A 23,253-nucleotide genomic window follows, 5' to 3' on the forward strand; every position below is an offset into this window, starting at 1 on the left:
CCGTCCAGCCCCTCACAGCTCCGGTGTGGGACAAGCCTGGGCATGTGCACCCCCCCGGAACCTGGCCATAGGGGTGAAGCTGCATCGCCCCTGTAACGGCTGTTCTAGACTGCGGTGGGGCCAGGCTCTTCTGTGCTCTGTGACCCCCGGACACCCAGGCAGTGGGCAGGAAGAAGGTGCCGGATTTGAATGCGTGACTCGTGCAGGGGCCGGTGTGGCTGACCCAGGGCTCCCAGGCGGCTGGCTCCAGGCTCCAGTACCAGCTGCTCAGGTGGCCCCGGGGTCAGCGATACCAGCTGCTGCTCCAGTGGCCTCCAGCAGCGGTCCTGGGGCAGCCGGAGGAGCCACGGTCTGCGGCCCCAGGTATTGGTCCCCACGGCCCCCAGCAACTGATGACACTGGTCCCAGGTGCCACCTCAGCTGTGGCCCCCCCAGATGTTCCGCCCAGCAGCTTCCCCCCTACTCACACCCCAGCAGCACCCTCCCTCATCCCCCCCAGCACTCCCCCCTCCAAGATTTAATCACAGGCATTTTTAATAAAAACAACAAGGAGTCCAGTGGCACCTTAAAGACTAACAGATTTATTTGGGCAGAAGCTTTTGTGGGTAAAAAACCCCACTTCTCAGATGCATGGAGTGAAAGTTACAGCAGGTCACTGGCCGTGAATTTTTGTTTATTGCCCCTGACCTGTCCATGATTTTTACTAAAAATACCCGTGACTAAAATGTAGCCTTAGTTATTAGCACAGCCTTCCCGGGTGGGCAGTGCCACCCCCAGAGCTCAGCCTGCCCCCAGATGGCCCTAAGGGACCTGAGGCTGGAGGGCCAGGGGAGGAATCATAGAATCAGAGACTATCAGGGTTGGAAGGGACCTCAGGAGGTATCTAGTCCAACCCCCTGCTCAAAGCAGGACCAAACCCAACTAAATCATCCCAGCCAGGGCTTTGTCAAGCCTGACCTTAAAAACCTCTAAGGAAGGAGATTCCACCACCTCCCTAGGGAACCCATTCCAGTGCTTCACCACCCTCCTGGTGAAATAGTGTTTCCTAATATCCAACCTAAACCTCCCCCACTGCAACTTGAGACCATTACTCCTTGTTCTGTCATCTGCCACCACTGAGAACAGTCTCGATCCATCCTCTCTGGAACCCCCCTTTCAGGTAGTTGAAAGCAGCTATCAAATCCCCCCTCATTCTTCTCTTCTGCAAACTAAACAATCCCAGTTCCCTCAGCCTCTCCTCGTAAGTCATGTGCTCCAGCCCCCTAATCATTTTTGTTGCCCTCCACTGGACTCTCTCCAATTTATCCACATCCTTCTTGTAGTGTGGGGCCCAAAACTGGACACAGTACTCCAGATGAGGCCTCACCATTGCTGAATAGAGGGGAATGGTCTGGGTGTAATAGGATGCTAAATTGCATTACATTGTTCAGCCACGAGGTGGAGCTGTGTGTAAAAGACCTGATTTAAATCAGCGGCTCGCATCCTTTCCAGAGGACTGGACCCTTTGAGGAGTCTGGTTTGTCTTGCGTACCCCCAAGTTCCACCTCACGCAAAACGACTTGTTACAAAACCAGACAAACATACGAAAGTGTCACAGCCGCTGTTACTGGGAAATTGCTGATGTTCTTATTTTTACCATATAATTATAAAAATCAATCAACTGGAATATAAATACTGTACTTACATTTCAGTGTGTGGTATATAGAGCCGGATAAACAAGTCATTGGCTGTATGAAATTTTAGTTTTATACTGACTACACTGGTACTTTTTCTGTAGCCTGTTGTAAAACTAGGCAAATCTCTAGATGAGCTGATGGACCCCCTGAAAGACCTTTGCATCCCCCAGGAGCACACACACCCCTGGTTGAGAAACACTGATTTAAATAATCCTCAGCCACACCTGGCCGAGCATTAAAGGATCTCATGATGAACACAGCTGATGTAGAAGCAAGCTCTGTAGCCAGCCCCTATCTGGGACAGAGGAACGTGACATGGTGGTGTTAGGGGACACATTGAGACTGCAGCAAAGTGCCTGGGCCACTGCCCGTAACTGGAATATCGATTATTATGCTTATTGCCAAAATCAGCCAAGCTGCCAGGCCTTTGTAGCAGCCTTAGCATAACTAGGCAGGCCAGGAGGGGAGGGGGAGTGACCACGAGAATTGAGCATGACCCTGTGCCATCCTGTTGGGCTTTCTTTTAAACCACTGAAGTCTGCGGCTTGGAAAGACAGAGAGTCCGTCTATATTTGACTTCTGGGTGCGTGTTTGTCAGGCCCATGACACTGCAGACTCTGCAAACTAATGGCTTGAAACTTCTTGCTTAACAAACTGCTTGCTCAGTGGTTATTGGTGATTGACAAGCTATGTGACACAAGCATAAGATGGGGAAAAGATCTGAGTTAGGTGGACTCCTCATGGACACATCTCAAGATCCCCAGCAGCAGACAGAAGGCTGGTCACTGGAAATCAGTTGCTGACTCTGACGGGGTGGACTAGGCCCAGAGGTCCTCTGCTGGAGGCCTCAGGGTCCTGCCACACCCCGTCCCAGAGAAGCAGAAGAGAAGTCCTCCAAGCAGCCTAGAGTGGCTGCAGGGGAAGCAGCCAATCAGAGGGACTGCAGAAGTGGCCAGTCAGGGGCCAGGAGAGCCATATAAAAAGGAGCAGAAGAAACAGAGTCAGTCGGTTGCTGCCTGGAGCTGGAAGAGGGAAGCCTGGGTTCTTGGTTGGCTGGCTGAGCAGCAGGACCAGGGAAAGCTCAGTGCAGCCAAGACTGAGCCCAGGGAAGGCTGCCAAAGACCAGGGGTGTGAAGAAGGAGCTGGCTGACTGCGGGGACCAAACAAGGGCTGAGCCCAGAGCCTAGCCAGACCAGTGAAGGGTACCGTGATGGGTGCCTGTTGGTCTGGTTAGAGACTGAGCCCAGGGAGGGCTGCCGATAGGACACGCCAGTCTAGGGTACCGCAATGGGCCCCGTTTATTTCATAGGTTCATAGATTCTAGGACTGGAAGGGACCTCGAGAGGTCATTGAGTCCAGTCCCCTGCCCTCATGGACTGTTGGACTGTTATAGAAGGCAGTGTCTCCTGGGAGGAAGCCTTGGTGGAAGGTAAAGACTGTATACCCAGGAAGGGGTTTGTTTGCTCTGTTTCACCTACAGACAGTGTGTGCAACTGAGGGCTGAGTCCCTGAAGACTCACTGAAGAAGTCATCAGCCGAGGGGGTTGTGCTCATGAGCGGTGGGTGCCACCCCATTCCAAGAACTAAGAAACGGCAGGTTGACACCTGACCAGATGGGGGCGCTTGTGAAAGGCGGGTGCTGACCCCGTTACTCTGACCCACATGAAGATCCCTCCAGACTTTTGGGGTAACTTGGTTTGGGAGGCTCTAACCTGTTGTGTATGTGCTTCAGACTAAATAAAGCAGAAGTTGTAAGTGAAAGCACTCATGCTGTACTGCTTGTTCCAGTCATCTATCAGATGGTCATGCTGTGTCCCCATTGATTTATTTCTTGATACCCCCTTGCAAAGAGTAAAGTTACCAAGGTTCAGAAAAATCGTGGGGAGCAGTGTCAGGAGTGAACTAAGAACAGAAACAGAAGGAAAACAACAACAGTTGCAGAGAGAAGGAACAAAGCAACAAAGGTTGCAGGATCTTATCAACACGCTATTCTTCAATGCCCCAGGGAACTTAAGCTTTGACAGATCTTCCCAGTGGACAGAGTGGATGCTGTATTTTGCAAGATTTCAAATTGCAAACAAACTTCACAAAAACACTGGAGATACACATGTATCAACTTTAATTTATGCTATGGGGAAGCATGCAGAGCATATCTTTAAATCCTTTGACTTTACTGAAGACAGTCACAAAGATGACTATGAAAGGATTCTGGCTATGTTTGATGCATACTTAATACTTCAGAGAAATGTGGGTTATGAAAGAGTGTGTTTTCATCAGAGAATCCAAGATCCAGGGGAAAATGTTAAATATTAATAAAAGCTCTGCATGCATTGGCTGAAAACTGTGATTTTTGGGGAATGCAAAACAAGAAAATAGCAGAGACAGGCTGGTTACTGGATTAACAGATAAAAATGTTTCACAGCAACTGCAATTAAACTCAGACTTAACCCTACACACAGCTGTATAGACAGCAAAGCAGTCTGAGCTGGTGAGACGGCAAAACCAAGCACAACTGACCAAACATGAAAAACAAGAAACTAGCTTCGACGCAGTAAAGAGACTCAGCATGACTGTTAAAAGTAATGATCATAAAACCCCTGAGGAAAGGAGAGAGAATTCCCAGGCTAAGAAGGACAAATTCCTGTCTACATGTACAAGGTATGGAAAAAATCATATCCCAAGAGATGATATATGTCCAGCCAGAGGCACACAGTGTAATAAATGCTTGAAATATGGACATTTTGCAGTTGTTCGCTGCACCAAAAGCACTGAAGAAGTTGACTCATATTACAGACAATCAAGAGCCCTTGTTTCTGGGATCTAGCACTTGTGATGACACAGACCCTTTCTGGAGAGTGAAACTGAATATTCAGGGCAAGACTACTGACTTTTAAATAGATTCAGGAACTAATGTCACAGTCATCTCAGAAGGGACTTACAATCACCTTCAGCCTCTCCCAGAGCAGAAGTCACCTGATGCAGCTCTGACTAGCCCTGGAGGTATTCTGAACTGCATGGTGTACCACAAAAACAACATACAAAGACAAAATTCAGAGTGGTAGCTGTGTTAGTCTGTATCAGCAAAAACAACGAGGAGTCCTTGTGGCACCTTAGAGACTAACACATTTATTTGGGCAGAAGCTTTCATGGGCTAGAACCCACTTCATCAGATATATTTAGCCCACAAAAGCTTATGCCCAAATAAATGTGTTAGTCTCTAAGGTGCCACAAAGACTCCCCGTTGTTTATACAAAGACAAAAGCTGTGCATCCAGAGTATGTGATCAAAGGACCACAGACCAACAGCCTTCTCAGACTCAGTGTGGCAGCCATGATGGGCCTAGTGAGAAAGGTAGACGAACTCGATGGAATATTTGGTGATATTGGGATTTTGAAAGGAGCTCCAGTACAAATCACCTCCAGGGACAATGCCGAATCATACAGCGTACATACATCTCTCAGGATTCCTATCCCATTACTTCATAGAGTGGAGACTGAGTTACAGAACATGGAGTAGATTGGCATAACTGAGAAAATCTCTGAGCCAACAGCAAGGTGAGCCCCAGTGATACCAGTTACAAATAAAAATGGAAAAATATGCATCTGTGTGGATCTTAAAAGACTTAATGAAGCAGTTGTGGGACAAAAATATCTACCATAAGTAGACGGCTTCCTCCCCAAGGTGAAAACAGCTACAGTATTCTCCAAGCTGGATGCGTCAAGTGGATTCTAGCAAATTCCTTTAGCCAAAGAAAGTGCTAAATATTTATCACACCCTTTGGGATATTTTGCTTGTGAAGTATCAGCAGGGTAGCCGTGTTAGTCTGGATCTGTAAAAGCAGCAAAGAGTCTTGTGGCACCTTATAGTTAGTCTATAAGGTGCCACAAGACTCTTTGCTGCTTTTGCTTGTGAAGATTATCTTTTGGGATGACCACTGCACCTGAAAGTTTTTCAGCGAAGGATGGCAGAACTGTTAACAAAAACAAATGGAGTTTGTTTTCATGAATGATATGTTGATATATGGATCATTGATGGAAGAACACAACAAAACCCTCAGTGAAGCCCTAAGCCTAATCAGTCAGTCTGGACTGAAGCTAAACAAGGAAAAATGTGTTTTCCACCTACCCCAACCAAGTCTCTGGGACAGACAGTAAACAGGTGGAATCAGTCTTAGCCCTGAGAAAATAAAAGCAATTCAAGAACTGAATGCATCAATTAACGTACCAGAACTGAATCGTATATTGGGGATGGGAAATGACCTTTATTGATATCTACAAAATCTTTCTACAGTGACAAAACCATGGAATGAACTGTTAAAGTCCAACAGTTTGGCCCTCTGGGGGTCAAATCAAGAAATTGCCTTCAAATTCATGGCGATGGGGGGAGGTCCTGGACAACTGGAAAAAGGCAAATGTAGTGCCCATATTTTAAAAAGGGAAAGAAGGAGGATCCTGGGAACTACAGTTCGGTCAGCCTCACCTCAGTCCTTGGAAAAATCATGGAGCAGGTCCTCACGGAATCCATTTTGAAGCACTTGGAGGAGAGGAAGGTGTCATAGAGTGTGGGGGAGGCCAGGCCCTGCACCCCTGGCTTCCTGCAATTCACCAGGACTCTCACCCAGGCAGTAAAACAGAAGGTTTATTTAGACAACAGGAACACAGTCCAACACAGGCTTTGCCGGTACAGACAACAGCCCCTCCTCCCCCAGTTAGGTCCATCTTTAGGTGAGGGACAGGACCTGAGCCTGTAACCTAAGCGAGGAAGGTGGGTGGAGAGAGTCAACACCTTTGCCTGGGAAGCTGGACAAAGGAAGAGAGCCGGCTGGAGAGGTTTTTAGTTTTGGTTTGGGGCTGGCTGGGAAGAGGCGGGAACCCCAAGTCTGGGGTCTAAGCTCCTTGCCCCCAGAGGGACCTGACTGAGGGGTCCTGGTTGTACCTACAAGCCCTGCTTGGGACTGGGTTCCTGTCGTCTAATAAACCTTCTGTTTTACTGGCTGGCTGAGAGTCACGGGGAATTGCAGGAAGTGGGGGTTGCAGGGCCCAGACTCCCCCACACTCTGTGACGCGTGGTCTCCAAACCCCTTCCTGGGTTCTCATGTTACGTGCTCAGGTATCCTCCCTCAAGGAAAGTCTCCCATCCCCAATGCAGACAGTCCCAGCAAAACTCCCCTGCAACCTTCCCAGGCCAACACTCCCCACTGAGCATTCAAAGAACACATTAAGAACATTCCCAGTTCGTCACAGAAGGTGATCAGGAACAGTCAATATGGATTTACCAAGGGCACGTCATGCCTGACCAACCTGATTGCCTCCTATGATGAGATAACTGTCTCTGTGGATATGGGGAAAGGGGTGTATGTGATATATCTTGACTTTAGCAAAGCTTCTGATACAATCACAGTATTCTTGCCAGTAATTAAAGAAGTATGGGCTGGATGAATGAACTATAAGGTGGAAAAAAAGCTGGCTAGATCGTCGGGCTCAATGGGTAGTGATCAACAGCTCGATGTCTAGTTGGCAGCCGGTATCAAGTGGAGTGCCCTAAGGGTCAGTCCTGGGGCCGGTTTTGTTCAATATCTTCATTAATGATCTGGATGATGGGATGAATTGCACCCTCAGCAAGTTTGCAGATGACACTAAACTAGGAGGAGTGGTAGATATGCTGGAGGGTAGGGATAGGATACAGAGGGACCTAGACAAATTGGAGGATTGGGCCAAAAGAAATCTGATGAGGTTCAACAAGGACAAGTGCAGAGTCTTGCACTGAGGATGGAAGAATCCCATGCACTGCTACAGGCTGGGGACTAAGTGGCAGTTCTGCAGAAAAGGACCTGGGGATTACAGTGGACAAGAAGCTGGATATGAGTTAACAGTGTGCCCTTGTTGCCAAGAAGACCAATGGCATTTTGGGCTGTATAAGTAGGAGCATTGCCAGCAAATCGAGGGAAGTGATTATTCCCCTCTATTCTCCACATCTGGAGTCCAGTTTTGCCCCCCCACCCCCACTACTGAAAGGATGTGGACAAATTGGAGAGAGTCTAGAAGAGGGCAATGAAAATGATCAGGGGGCTGGGGCACATGACTTATGAGGAGAGGCTGAGGGAACTGGGATTGTTTAGTCTGCAGAAGAGAAGAATGAGGGGAGCTTTGATAGCAGCTTTCAACTCCCTGAAGGGGGGTTCCAAAGAGGATGGATCTAGACTGTTCTCAGTGGTGGCAGATGACAGAACAAGGAGCAATGGACTCAAGTTGCAGTGGGGAAGGTCTAGGCTGGATATTAGGAAACACTATGTCCCTGGGAGGGTGGTGAAGCACTGGAATGGGTTACCTAGGGAGGTGGTGGAATCTCCTTCCTTAGAGGTTTTTAAGGTCAGGCTTGACAAAGCCCTGGCTGGGATGATTTAGTTGGGTTTGGTCCTGCTTTGAGCAGGGGGTTGGACTAGACACCTCCTGAGGTCCCTTCCAACCCTGAGATTCTATGATTCTAATGGACAGCCTGACGAGTGAGTTGTTCTGTGTCGGGGTGTCTAGTTAGAAACCCACTGTCTCTGAATCGCACTGCTAGCGATTGTGAGAGGCAGGAATGTAGAACTTGAAGGGGGAGATGGAATGGGACGTAGGATGTGTTGTACAGCTCGGGCACTACGTGGTGCTGTGTGTAAAACCCGTTGGTTAAGCTAATGCCAGTGTGGTCTCAGGCTGGGAGCAGAGCCAGCATTAGCGCACTCAGCCTCTGGTCCCAGCCCTCTGAACCCCCTGCTCTCTGCAATAGCTTTCCTGGACGGAGGCTCCACTAACGAACTCACTCTTACAGGCACCGGCGCCGGCTTCCTCATTTCCCTGGGGGTGCTCAGCCCCCGTTTCGCCCAGGCCCCGTCCCCACTCCACCTCTTCCTCCACGGCCCCACCCTGCCCTGTCTCTTCCCGCCCCATTCCTCCGCCCTTGCTCCATCCCCTACCCCGCAGCACCTCCTGCACGCTGCTGAACAGCTGATCTGCGATGGGAGGGAGTGGGAGGAGCTGATGACCGCGGGGCTGCTGCTGGGTGCTCAGCACACACTATTTTTTTCCGTGGGTGCTCCAGCCCCAGAGCACCCACTGAGTCAGCGCCTCTGCTTGCAGGTGTGGTCACCTTGGCAAGGATCCGCCCCCCTTCCTGTCCACACCTGAGGCCTCTGCGAGATCTCCCAATTGCACTGGCCTTTTTAGCTGCCCGGCGCTATTGTGCATGCCTGCCAAACGTCCCCCCTCGGCCGTGCCTGCCACCCAGGTCTGCAGCTGGAATCTTCCCCACAGCTGCCGTAGGTGCATTTCTCCAGGGGGACTCGCTGAGGCCAGGCACTCAGCGTGCGAGAGCTGTCCTGCCCTGCAGTCTGGTTAAGCAAGATTTCTCCAGCCCTGCTGGTTGGGGCCTGGAGGCTTTGGGTCCCTGACGCCCAGCACCGGAGAGAGCGAGCAGACGTGGGCTGGAGCAGCCCAGCCTGGTGCAGAGACAGCAGTCACAGGAGGAGTCCAAGGGTACGTCTATACTACCTGCCGGCTCAGGGGGTAGTGATCAATGTATCGGGGATCGATTTATCGCTTCTCGTCTGGACGCGATAAATCGATCCGCTAATCGACGCCCGTACTCCACCTCGGCAGGAGGAGTAAGCGGCATCGACGGGGGCAGTTGACTCGCTGCTGTGAGGACAGCCAGGTAAGTCGAACTACGATACTTCGACTTCAGCTACTCAGATAGCGCAGCTGATGTTGCGTATCTTAGTTTGAACCCCACCCCCCGGTGTAGACCAGCCCCCAGGAATGCAGAGGTGTCTCCACAGGCTGGGGGGACAGAAAGAAGCTGCATTAGCCGCACAGAGAAGTGACTGGAAGAAGGGACAGATGCTTTTATCCAGGGGAAATAGCACTTGGTCCTTCCTCGGGCTCCGGGCAGGCCGCGGAGGTGCTAAGGTGGTGACCAGGCTCCGTCTCCAGCCAGGCCTCAGCCTCTCGTTCCTCCCATCACAGGCACGTGCAGGAGGGAGGGAGTCTGGACCACGAAGGTGAAGTTTCCCTCCGAGCAGACGGAGTTTCGGGTGAATGACACGGTGCTGGTGACGTGCGCCGAGGAGCCTGAACCCGGCCCGTTCCCTGCAAAGTGCACCGAGCTGAAGGACCGCGGGGCAGTCTGGGATATCAGTGGAGTCAAGTGTCTCAGTGAGTGTGCGGAGACGGATACTGCCCCTGCGCCCACCCCCTGGGCATGGGGCCAAACCTCCCCAGCCAGCCCAGGCATGGGGCTGCAGCCAGTTACGGGCAGGAAATGGCCAGGGAAACCGGGCTGGTGTTAAACAGGCCACTGGAAGATGGGAGACCTGGGGGTGGGAGACCTGGGAGGCTGTGACAAGGGGAGAGAAAAGAGAACCCCCCTCTCTCAGCCTGCCAAGAGAACCTCTCTCTCCATACACAGCTCCCCACCAGGCCCTGAGGCGGCTGCTGGCGGCTGCGGCCGCGGCCTGGCAGGAGTCTCAGCTGGGCACTGCTGGGCAGCTCGCGAGGAGCGAAGCTCTGAGGCCTGGGAACTGATCTCAGCATTTCTCAGGGTGCTTCTTCCTGCGCCGCTTCTGAGAGCGGCCAGGCACAGGCCTCCTGGACACGTGGTCCCCTCCCTGCCCCAGACTCTCTCCCTGGGAACTTCTCTGTATTCATAAGAACGGCCACATTGGGTCAGACCAATGGTCCATCCAGCCCCGTGTCCTGTCTGCCGACAGTGGCCAGTGCCAGGTGCCCCAGAGGGAATGGACAGGTCAGTTATCGAGTGAGCCATCTGGTCAGCCAGTTCCAGCTTCCGGCAGTCAGAAATCAGGGACCCCAGAGCAGGGGGGCTGTCCCTGCCCATCCTGGCTAACAGCCATTGATAGACCTGTCCTCCCAGAACTGAGCTAGCTCTTTTTCGAACCCTCTTATACTTGTGGCCTTTACAACATCCCCGGCAACGATTTCCTCAGGTTCACTGTGTGTGGTGAGAAGAAAGACGTCCTTTTGTTGGCTTGAAACCTGCTGCCTGTTCATTTCATTGGGTGGCCCCAGTTCTTGTGTTATGAGGAGGAGTAAATAACACGTCCTCATTTACTTTCTCCACAGCAGTCATAATTTTATAGACCTCTCTCATATCCCTCCTTATCTGTCTCTTTTCTAAGATGAACAGTTCAAGTCTTTTTAATCTCTCCTCATACGGAAGCTGTTTCAACCCCCGGATCATTTTTTGTTATCCTTCTCTGTACCTTTTCCAATTCCAATTTTTTGTTTTGTTTTGTTTTGCGATGAGGTAACCAGACCTGCACACAGTATTCCAGGTGTGGGCGCACCATGGATTTAAATAATGCCATGATGATATTTTCTGTCTTATTGCCTATCCCTTTCCTAATGGTTCCTAACATTCTGTTCACTTTTTTGACTGCTGCTGCACTTTGACTGGATGTTTTCAGACAGCTGTCCACAGTGACTGCATGATCTTTCTTGAGTGGTAACAGCTAATTTAGACCCCATCATTCTATATGTGTAGTTGGGATTATGGTTTCCAATGTGCATCACTTTGCATTTATCAACATTGAATTTCATCTGCCAGTTTGTTGTCCAGTCACCCAGTTTTGAGACATCCTTTTGTAGCTCTTCACAGTCTGCCTGGGACTTAACTATCTTGAGTAGTTTTGTATCATCTGCAAGCTTCACCACCTCACTGTTTACCAGTTTTTCCAGATCATTTATGAAGTGGTTGAACAGCAGGGGTCCTAGTATAGATCCCTGGGGGACTTTGCTATTTACCTCTCTTCATTATAAAAACTGACCATTTATTCCTACCTGTTGTTTTCTATCTTTTAACCAGTTACTGATCCCTGAGAGGACAGTCCCCCTTATCCCATGACAGCTTACTATGCTATCGGGCCTTTGTGCGGGACCTTGTGGCTTTTCACTAGATCCCCCTTGTCCACATACTTTTTAACCCCCTCAAAGAATTCTAGTAGATTGGTGAAGCATGATTTCCCTTTACAAAAACTACATCGACTCTTCCCCAACAAATCATGTTCATCTATGAGTCTGATCATTCTGTTCTTTACTAGAGTTTCAACTAATTTGCCTGGTACTGAAATGAGGTTTACTGTCCTATAATTGCTAGGATCGCCTCTATAGCCTTTTTTAAAAATTGGCATCACGTTAGCTATTCTCCAGTCATCTGGTACAGAAGCTGATTTAAATGATAGGTTAAATACCAGTCAGTAGTCCTGCAATTTCACACTGGAGTTCCTTCAGAACTCTTGGGTGATACCATCTGGACCTGGTGACTTATTGCTGTTCAGTTTATCAATTTGTTCCAAATCTTCCTCTAATGACACCTCAATCTGGGACAGTTCCTCAGATTTGTCACCTAAAAAGAATGGCTCAGGTTTGGGAATCTCCCTCACATGCTCTGCAGTGAAGACCGATGCAAATAATTCCTTTAGCTTCTACACAATGGCCTCATCTTCCTTGAGTGCTCCTTCAGCACCTTGATTGTCCAGTGGCCCCACTGATTGTTGGGCAGGCTTCCTGTCTCTGATGTACTTAAAAACATTTCTTAGTTTTTGTGCATTTTGCTACTTGCTCTTCAAATTCTCTTTGGCCTGCCTAATTATAGTTTTATACCTGACTTGCCAGAATTTATACTCCTTTATATAGGATCATAGAATTATAGGACTGGAAGGGACCTCGAGAGAGCTCTAGTCCAGTTCTCTGCACTCAGGGCAGGACTATGTATTATCTAGACCATCCCTGACAGGTGTTTGTTCAACCCATTCTTAAAAATCCCCAATGATGGAGATTCCACAACCCCCACTAGGCAATTTATTCCAGTGCTGAACCACCCTGACAGTTAGGAACTTTTTCCTAATGTCCAACCTAAATCTCCCTTGCTGCAATTTAAGCCCATTGCTTCTTGTCCTAGCCTCAGAGGTTAAGAAGAACAATTTTTCTCCCTCCTTCCAATTTTTAAAGCATGGCTTTTTGCCTCTAACCACTTCTTTTACTTTACTTTTACTTGTTTTGCCATGGTGTCATTTTTTTGCTCCTCTGAGTATTTTGTATTTTATTTTGGGTCTATATGTAGTTGGGCCTCTATTGCGGTGGTTTTAAAAAGTTTCCATGCAGCTTGCAGGCATTTCACTCTTGTGACTGTTCCTTTTAATTTCCATTTGATTAGCTTGTGCATTTTTGTGGAGTTCCCCTTTTGGAAGTTAAATGCTACGTGGTGGGTTTCTTTAGTATTTCCCCCCCTACAAGGATGTTAGATTTAATTACATTATGGTCACTACTACCAAGCAGTTCAGCTCTATTCACCTCTTGGACCAGATCCTGTGTGCTATTTAGGATTAAATCAAGAATGGCCTCTGACCTTCGGAGTTCCAGGACTGGCTGCTCCAAGAAGCTGTCATTGATGGTGTCTAGAAATGTTACCTCTGCCTCCTGTCCTGAGGTGACATGTTCCCAGGCAATATGGGGATAGCTGAAATCCCCCATTTTTACTGGGTTTTCTGTTTTTGTAGCCTCTCTAATCTCCCTGAGCATTTCACAGTCACCATCCTGGTCAGGTGGTTGGTAGAATATTCCTACTGCTAGACTCTTATTCAAGCAAAGAATCTCCATCCATAAAGCTTCTATGGTACAGTTTGAGTCATTGTTTTACCATATTTGATTTTACGCTTTCTTTCTCATGCAGTGCCACACCCCCAGCAGCGCGACCTGTTCTGTCCTTCCTGTCTATTTTGTACCCAGGTATTACCCTGTCCCATTAATTATTGTTGTTCTGCCAAATTTCTGTGAGGCCAGTTATATCCATAACCTCAGTTAATGCCAGGCACTCACGTTCGCCCATCTTAGTATTTAGACTTCTTGCATTTGTATAGAAGCACTTACAAACTTTGTCAGTGTTTACTTGTCTGCCTTCATGTGATGTCATTGAATGGGATTCTTTTTTGTTTCCCTGTTTCTCTTCAGCTCCTACCTGTACTTTAGCAATTTCTATCCTTTCCTCTTTGCTAGGATATAGAGAATCCCCTTCAACAGACCCTCCCCTAAGGGACGTCTCTGTCTGAACCACATGATCCTGCTCGCCTGTCGGCTTTCCCCCAGCCCTTCATTAAAAAACTTCCTACGACCTTTTGAATTTCACATGCCAGCAGTCTGGGTCCATTTTGGTTTGGGTGGTGTGGTGCCCATCCTTCCTGGATAGGCTCCTCCTTTCCCAAAAGGTTCCCCAGTTCCTAATAAACCTAAGTCCCTCCTCCCTACATTTCATCTCATCCACACATTGAGACCCTGCAGTTCTGTCTAACTGACCCCATGCATGGGACTAGAAGCATCTCAGAGGCTGCAGCCATGGAGGTCCTGGACTTCAATCTCTTTCCCAGCAGCCTAATTTTGGCCTCCAGAACCTCTCTCCTGCTTTTCCCTTTTCTCACTGGTACCTACCTGTACCATGACCACTGGTTGCTCCCTAGAACTGCACATAAGTCTATCTAGATGTCTTGAGAGGCCCACAACCTTCGCACCCGGTAGGCAAATCACCCTGCAGTTCTCCTGGTCATCGCAAACCCAGCTATCTATGTTTCTAATAATTGAATCCCCCATAACTATTACCCGTCTTTTCTTAATAACCGGGGTCCCCTCCTCTGGAGGGGTATCCTCAGTGCGAGAGGATACCATGGCATCATCTGGAAGGAGGTGTGACAGGTTGCCCTCCCCTCCAGGGTGCCACCCGATATAGTGGGGTCCCACTGAGCCTGCCTGTTCCACCAGCCTGGACACTCTCACCCTGTCCTGCTGAGCCAGGCCCTCGAGCCTCCTCCAGCACACACAGGCGGGACACCCCCAGCTGCAGACAGACACAGACACTGAAATCAGCTCTGCCTGGGCAGGCTTCAGCTAAGGAATTGCCCAGCACTCAAGTGCTCACCCCCTCTGGGGTGCAGACCCCAAATTGTATCACCTGGCGCTGCCCAGAGAACTGCACAGCGTCAGCTCAGGAAATTCACCCTCCCTCAATGTGGGGAGAGATCTGCACAGCCTTGTGCCCCACCCCCACCCCCAGTTATGAATTCCACAAACTGGGGGGTTTAGAGAAAACATAAACACGTTTATTAGCTACACAAAATAGATTAAGTGATAGCAACAGATCAAAGCGGATCACCCAGCAAATAAACCAAACACGCAATATAAACTTAGATACTAAAGAAACTGGTTACAAGCAGTAATTTCTCACACTGAATGTTGTTTTAAGCAGATTGCAGCTCAAAACTCCAGGTATTTCTTTCACAGGCCAGACACCTTCCCAGCCTGGGTTCAGTCCGTCCTTCTCCAGCTCAGTTCTAGGTGTTTTCAGCAGTCATCTTGGGCAGGGATTTAGTGAAGAACCAACCTTGATTATCTCACTTCCCTGCCTTAAATGGGTTTTACATATGGCGGGAACCCTTTGTTTTCCAGTGTGGTTATCCCCCGCCCAGTGGAAAAATACTGGTATTCTATCATGGAGTCCAGTACCAGGTGACATGGTCACATGACCCTGCAGTGTCCAAGCAGCCATGAGATAGAGGCTGTTTGTAGCATCCCAGGAAAGTGGGAGATTGGCATCTTCAAAGACCTATTGTTCCCCCTAATGGTCCATTGACGTGTCCCCAGCTGGCCAGCCAGGCTGGTTGCATTTCTGCCTGGTGCGCGTTCCCCAGGTGCAAACACTTTTGTGGTACAGACATATAGTCCATATTCCTAACTGTAGATACAGAAATGATCCAGGCAGACAAATAGGACAATCCTACTCAGTAAATCATAACTTCCAATGATACCTCACGTTTTAGCTTGTATAAAATACATTATGATTATGACACAATCATTTCATACTATTACTATGACAAATATGGGGAGCAGTGTCACAGGAGGGTCCCAACTACAGGATTGGTTCCCTCTGCTCCAGCTGGATGGTCTCCTTCCCTGAGACTTTCCTCCTCCTCAATAGCACAGAGGCTGTCAGACCGGGGACCATTCTACTGTGTCCCGGAAAGACTCATCTGTGTACCTCTCTGTCTCCCTTAACTCCTCCAGTTCAGCCTGTGATGGAGCAGGGACTGTCTGTGTGGGGGTTGGGAGAGCTGGGGAGGATTTAGGTGAGAGACAGGACCTGAGCCTGTAACCTGAGCTAAGCAGGGGGGAGGAGAATTCACACCTGCCTGGGAGACTGAACAGAGGGAGGAGGAGAGAAAGGCAGGGAACCGGCTGGAGGGAGTGGGGTCAGTTTTCGGTTTGGGGCTTGGGGGTGAGTTCAGGGAATCCTACGCTGGGATCCAAGCCCCCATGAACCCCAGAAGGACTCGATTGAGGGGTCCTGGTTGTGCTGTATCCTGTGCTCCTGTGTCCAATAAACCTTCTGTTTTACTGGCTGGCTGAGAGTCACTGTGAGTCCCAGGAAGAGGGGTGCAGGGCCGGGCTCCCCCACACTCCGTGACAACTGGTGGCAGCGGCGGGACCTACTGCACCCTGTGGATGGCGCTTCCTGCAGTAAGTGACTGGGGAGCAGCAAAACGAAGGGGGACTGATGGGGACCAGGTGGGCTGAAGAGACAGAGAGAGACAGTTTCGGGAGGCGATTAACCCCTGGGAGTGTGTGACCAGAGAGAAGGACTTTGCAGTAACAGGGTCCCCCGGGGGTTGCAGGAGCAGTCCCGGGGCGGAGGACTCTGCAGCTCCACCCTGGCAGAGAGGGGGTGACCTGAAGAAGGGCTGGTGCACGAGGGGTCTCCCTGGAACCGGTGGGAAGCTGAGAGCACAGGCCGGCGAGTGGCCGGCAGGAAGATGTTTGCTAAGCACCTTAAGAAAGACCTGGTGGAGCTGTGCAGGCAGAGGGGGCTGCGCATTGGGAGGTCTGGAACAGCTAATTGCCCGGCTGGAGGAGAAGGATCGCTTGGGTGAACCGAGCCCTGTCCCAGAGGGAAGCCGCCCAGCGGACACAGTGGGGGCCCCGGGGCCTGACATGGCTGGGAGGGGCCAGACTGCTGCCGAGGACACCCCGAGAACCTGCCCACCTATACCTAGGGGAGGGGTTGGGGGAAGCCCAGTGAATACCGAGGGCTCAGCAGCCAACAGGGGATCGTCCCGGCGGAGCTCCCTGTCCCTGGAGCGGATGCGGATGGAACATGACAGGGAGCTGAGACGGGAAGAGCTCGAGTTAAGGAGGCAAGAACTGAAGGAGCGGGAGAACCAGCGTAAACACGAGGAGAACCAGCGCCAGCAGGAGCTGGAGGAGAAGGAGAAGCAGCGTAAACATGAGCTGGAAATGGCCCAGCTGAGAAGCAATGAGGCCCCGGCTGCGGTGAGTGAGGGGGGGCCCAAGCCTACAAAGAGCTTTGATAAGAGCTTCCTGGCCCGGCGTAAGGAGGGGGAGGACATAGATACCTTCCTGATGGCCTTTGAGAATGCATGTGAGCTGCACCGGGTTGACCCTGGCGACAGGATCCCGTTTCTCACCCCCTTACTGGACTGCACCGCCGTGGAGGTGTACAGCCGAATGAGAGGGGCGGAGGCGGGGGACTACAACCTGTTCAAACAGGCCCTGATCCGCGAGTTTGGGCTGACCCCGGAGATGTACCGGAAGAGGTTCCGGAGTCAACATAAAACCCGGGAGTTCACATACCTACAACTGATCAACCGGGCGCAGGGGTACGCCCACAAGTGGACAGCTGGGGCCCAAACTAAAGAGGACCTGCTTGACCTATTCATACTAGAGCACCTGTATGCGCAGAGCCCACCCGACCTGAGGCTGTGGTTGATGGACCAGAAGCCGGAGATCCCGCAGCACGCAGGCCGGCTGGCCGACCAATTTGTGGACAGTCGAGCAGGGGATAACAGGGAGGTGTCTCGAAGGAGCAGGTCTGCCTCAACGCAGAGAGAAAGTCACCATGGGACCTCCCAGCGGGGGCCTACGGAGAACCCTCACCAAAGTGGAACATCCAGCGTCAGGTCCATCCCACCCGCTTGAGGGGACCCACGGGACATGGGATGCTATCACTGTGGCCAACGAGGCCACATACGGGCCCAGTGCCCCCAGCTCAGGGACAGACAGAGCAGACCCAACCCGCAGAGGGTTGACTGGGTAAAGACCCAATCGGATGAGGGGCAACATTCCCAGGAAAGGGGGGTTGGCAGCGTTCCACCTGGAAAGGAGGGAGGAGGTCCCCAGGTCAGCTCGTCCGAGGGGATGGATGCCCCAGGCTCTGAGTTTTGGGTTTACAGGGTGGGCACGGGGCTGCCCCTCCGGAGCGAGTGCCTTGTTCCCCTGGAGGTGGATGGGAGGAAGGTCACTGGGTACTGGGACACGGGCACAGAGGTGACGCTGGCCCAGCCTGAGGTGGTGACCCCAGATCGGATGGTGCCTGACACCTACCTGACCCTGAGGGGTATGAGCGGGACCCCATTCAAGGTGCCCGTGGCGAGGGTGCACCTGAAGTGGGGGGCCAAGGAGGGCCCCAAGGATGTGGGGGTACACCCCCATTTGCCCACAGAGGTGTTAATGGGGGGGGGGACCTCGAGGACTGGCCAAGCAACGCCCGGGGTGCCCTGGTCATGACCCGTAGTCAGAGTCAGCGCAGGGCTCTGCGCCCTGACAACGGGGAAGGTACTCTGCCCGAGGCGCAGGACCCTGACCTGGTGGGGAGGGAACGCCCAGGGACACGGCCCGGAGAGGCTGCGGCCTCAGACCCAGCTGGTGAGAGAGAGCAGGTCCCCATCCCTGTCCCAGCTGCCGAGTTCCAGGCTGAGTTGCAGAAAGATCCCTCCTTGAGGAAGCCCAGGGACCTGGCCGACCTCAGTGCGGTACAGACCATGAGGAGAGGTTGCAAGGAGAGGTTCCTGTGGGAGAAGGGGTTCCTGTACCGAGAATGGGCTCCCCCCGGGGAAGTGGAGTCATGGGGGATCAGGAGGCAGCTGGTGGTTCCCCAGACGTTTCGCCACAAGCTCCTGTACCTGGCCCATGACATCCCTCTTGCAGGGCACCAGGGAATCCGGTGCACCAGGCAGAGGCTGCTACAGAACTTTTGCTGGCCTGGGGTCTTTACCCATGTCTGACAGTACTGCCAATCCTGTGACCCCTGCCAGCGGGTGGGGAAGGCCCGGGACAAGGGGAAAGCAGCTCTGAGGCCTTTGCCCATCATAGAAGAACCTTTCCAGAAGGTGGCCAAGGACATGGTGGGACCTCTCAGCAAGACGACCCGGTCAGGGAAGAAATACATTCTGGTGGTGGTAGATTTCGCCACTCGCTACCCCGGGGCTGTGGCCTTGTCCTCTATTGAAGCAGACACCGTAGCATATGCGCTGCTGACCATTTTCAGCCGGGTGGGGTTCCCCAAGGAAGTCTTAACAGACCAGGGGTCCAACTTCATGTCGAACCTGCTCCAGTCCCTGTGGGAGAAATGTGGGGTCCGGCACAACTGGGCCTCAGCGTACCACCCCCAGACCAACGGGCTGGTGGAAAGGTTCAACGGGACGCTAAAGATGATGCTAAAAACATTTATGAACCAGCACCCACAGGACTGGGACAAGTACTTACCTCACCTGCTGTTCGCCTACAGGGAGGTACCCCAGGAATCTACTGGGTTCTCGCCTTTCAAACTGTTGTATGGGAGGCGGGTAAGGGGGCCCCTGGACCTGATGAGAGACGAATGGGAGGGGAAGGCCACTCCCGATGGAGAGTCGGTGGTGGAGTATGTCCTGACCTTCCGGGAAAGACTTGCCGAGCTCATGGGCCTGGCCAGGGAGAATCTGGCCCGAGCCCAGAGGAAGCAGAAGGTCTGGTTCGACCGCATGGCGCGGGCCCGCGCCTTCGCCACCGGGGACCAAGTGATGGTTCTCATCCCCGTGAGAAAGAACAAACTCCAGGCTGCCTGGGAAGGGCCCTTCAAGGTTATCAAGCAACTAAATGAGGTAAACTATGTGGTGGAGCTGTCGAACCAGACTCATCACTGCCGGGTGTACCATGTGAATATGATGAAGCCATATTATGACAGGGGGAATATGGTGTTGGCCGTGTGTGGGCACTGGAAGGAGCAGGGAGATGACCCTTTAGTGGATCTATTCCCAGGGACAAAGGCTGGTTCCCCTCTGGAGGCAATTCCCCTCTCTGATCAGCTGACCCTGGCCCAGCAGGCTGAGATCAGAGGGGTGCTGCATCTGTACCGACAGCTGTTTTCCAACCAGCCTGGACGCACTAATTTGACTGTCCACCAGGTGGAGACCGGGTCACACACCCCTATAAGATGCTCCCCTTTTCGGGTCACCGGAAAAACTGCCCAGGACCTAGAAAGAGAGGTCAGGGACATGCTGGCCTTGGGGGTGATCCAGCCGTCCGCCAGCCCCTGGGCCTCCCCACTGGTGCTGGTCCCCAAGAAGGACGGGTCGATCCGGTTCTGTGTGGACTATCGAAAGCTCAGTGCCATCACTGTATCTGATGCCTACTCCATGCCCAGGCCTGACGAGCTCCTAGACAAGCTGGGAGGTGCTCGGTACCTCACCACCATGGATCTTACAAAGGGCTACTGGCAAGTGCCGCTGGACGCAGATGCCAGGCTGAAATCGGCCTTCATCACCCCCCTGGGGCTCTACGAGTTTCTGACCCTGCCCTTCGGCCTCAAGGGAGCGCCGGCCACCTTCCAGCACCTGGTGGATCAGCTACTGAGGGGGATGGAGAGTTTTGCTGTGGCGTATATTGACGACATTGGCATCTTCAGCCAGACCTGGGAGGACCATGTGTCCCAGGTTAGACAAGTGCTGGACCGACTCCGCGAGGCTGGGTTAACCGTAAAGGCTGAGAAGTGCAAGGTGAGGATGGCTGAAGTATCTTACCTGGGCCATCGGGTGGGGAGCAGCTGCCTAAAGCCGGAACCAGCTAAGGTGGAAGTGATCAGAGACTGGCCCGCTCCCCAAACCAAAAAGTAGGTCCAGGCCTTTATCGGGATGGCGGGGTACTATCGAAGGTTCGTGCCCCACTTTAGCGCCATAGCCGCCCCCATCACTGAGCTGTGCAAGAAGGGGAAGCCAGACAAGGTGGTCTGGACCGAGCAGTGCCAGGAGGCTCTCCAGGCACTGAAAGAGGCTCTGGTTAGTGGCCCAGTTCTGGCAAACCCAGACTTTGATAAGCTCTTTCTGGTGTTCACCAACGCCTCAGACACAGGGCTCGGGGCGGTGTGGATGCAGGAGGATGAAAAGGGGGAGAGACACCCCATCGTGTACCTGAGCAAGAAGTTGCTACCCCGGGAACAGAACTACGCGGCCATTGAGAAGGAATGCCTGGCCATGGTGTGGGCCCTTAAGAAACTGGAGCCATATCATAGAATCCTAGAATCTCAGGGTTGGAAGGGACCTCAGGAGGTCATCTAGTCCAACCCCCTGCTCAAAGCAGGACCAAACCCAACTAAATCATCCCAGCAAGGGCTTTGTCAAGCCTGACCTTAAAAACCTCTAAGGAAGGAGATTCCACTACCTCCCTAGGTAACCCATTCCAGTTCTTCACCACCCTACTAGTGAAAAAGTTTTTCCTAATATCCAACCTAAACCTCCCCCTCTGCAACTTGAGACCATTACTCCTTGTTCTGTCATCTTCTACCACTGAGAACAGTCTAGATTCATCCTCTTTGGAACCCCCTTTCAGGTAGTTGAAAGCAGCTATCAAATCCCCCCTCATTCTTCTCTTCTGCAGACTAAACAATCCCAGTTCCCTCAGCCTCTCCTCATAAGTCATGTGCTCCAGCCCCTAATCATTTTTGTTGCCCTCCGCTGGACTCTTTCCAATTTATCCACATCCTTCTTGTAGTGGGGGGCCCAAAACTGGACACAGTACTCCAAATGAGGCCTCACCAGTGCTGAGTAGAGGGGAATGATCACATCCCTTGATCTGCTGGAAATGCCCCTACTTATACAACCCAAAATGCCATTAGCCTTCTTGGCAACAAGGGCACACTGTTGACTCATATTCAGCTTTTCATCCACCATAACCCCTAGGTCCTTTTCTGCAGAACTGCTGCCCAGCCATTCGGTCCCTAGTCTGTAGCAGTGCATGGGATTCTTCCGTCCTAAGTGCAGGACTCTGCACTTGTCCTTGTTGAACCTCATCATATTTCTTTTGGCCCAATCCTCTAATTTGTCTAGGTCCCTCTGTATCCTATCCCTACCCTCCAGCATATCAACCACTCTTCCCAGTTTAGTGTCATCTGCAAACTTGCTAAGGGTGCAGTCCACACCATCCTCCAGATCGTTAATGAAGATATTGAACAAAACCGGCCCCAGCACCGACCCTTGGGGCACTCCACTTGATACCGGCTGCCAACTAGACATGGAACCATTGATCACTACCCGTTGAGCCCGACCATCTAGCCAGTTTTCTATCCACCTTACCGTCCATTCATCCAGCCCAGACTTCTTTAACTTGCTGGCAAGAATACTGTGGGAGACTGTATCAAAAGCTTTGCTAAAGTCCAGAAATAGTACATCCACTGCTTTCCCCTCATCCACAGAGCCGGTTATCTCATCATAGAAGGCAATTAGGTTAGTCAGGCATGACTTGCCCTTGGTGAATCCATGCTGACTGTTCCTGATCACTTTCCCCTCCTTTAAGTGGTTCAGGATTGATTCCTTGAGGACCTGTTCCATGATTTTTCCAGGGACTGAGGTGAGACTGACTGGCCTGTAGTTCCCTGGATCTTCCTTCTTCCCTTTTTTAAAGATGGGCACTACATTAGCTTTTTTCCAGTCATCTGGGACCTCCCCCGATCGCCATGATTTTTCAAAGATAATGGCCAATGGCTCTGCAATCTCATCGGCCAACTCCTTTAGCACCCTCAGATGCAACGCATCCGGCCCCATGGACTTGTGCTCGTCCAGCTTTCCTAAATAGCCCCGAACTACTTCTTTCTCCACAGAGAGCTGGTCACCTCCTCCCCATACCGTGCTGCAGAGTGCAGCTGTCTGGGAGCTGACCTTGTCTGTGAAGACAGAGGCAAAAAAAGCATTGAGTACACTAGCTTTCTCCACGTCCTCAGTCACTAGGTTCTCTCCCTCATTCAGCAAGGGGCCCACACTTTCCTTGACTTTCTTCCTGTTGCTAACATACCTAAAGAAACCCTTCTTGTTACTCCTAACATCTCCGGCTAGCTGCAACTCCAAGTGTGATTTGGCCTTCCTGATTTCACACCTGCATGCCTGAACAATACTTTTATACTCCTCCCTGGTTATTTGTCCAATCTTCCACTTCTTGTAAGCTGTTCTTTTGTGTTTAAGACAAGCAAGGATTTCACTGTTAAGCCAAGCTGGTCGCCTGCCATATTTACTTTTCTTCCTACACATCGGGATGGTTTGTTCCTGCAACCTCAATAAGGTTTCTTTGAAATACAGCCAACTTTCCTCGACTCCTTTCCCCGTCATGTTATTCTCCCAGGGGACCTTGTCCATCAGTTCCCTGAGGGAGTTGAAGTCTGCTTTTCTGAAGTCCAGGGTCTCTGTTCTACTGCTTTCCCTTTTTCCTTGTGTCAG

The 23,253-nt window shown here is 51.4% G+C and overlaps 1 protein-coding gene across 1 annotated transcript in view; it reads left to right on the plus strand.

The window, feature by feature from the left end:
* Nucleotides 1–23,253, plus strand: part of LOC120407969 — a 63,532-nt gene that overhangs the window by 36,038 nt on the left and 4,241 nt on the right. The window contains exon 11 of the mRNA XM_039544381.1: nt 9,626–9,871. Within this exon, the coding sequence (XP_039400315.1) occupies nt 9,626–9,871 (246 nt within the window). The remainder of the gene's footprint in view (nt 1–9,625; nt 9,872–23,253) is intronic.

Source organism: Mauremys reevesii, linkage group 6 (assembly GCF_016161935.1).
Source record: "Mauremys reevesii isolate NIE-2019 linkage group 6, ASM1616193v1, whole genome shotgun sequence".
Lineage (NCBI taxonomy): Eukaryota > Metazoa > Chordata > Testudines > Geoemydidae > Mauremys > Mauremys reevesii.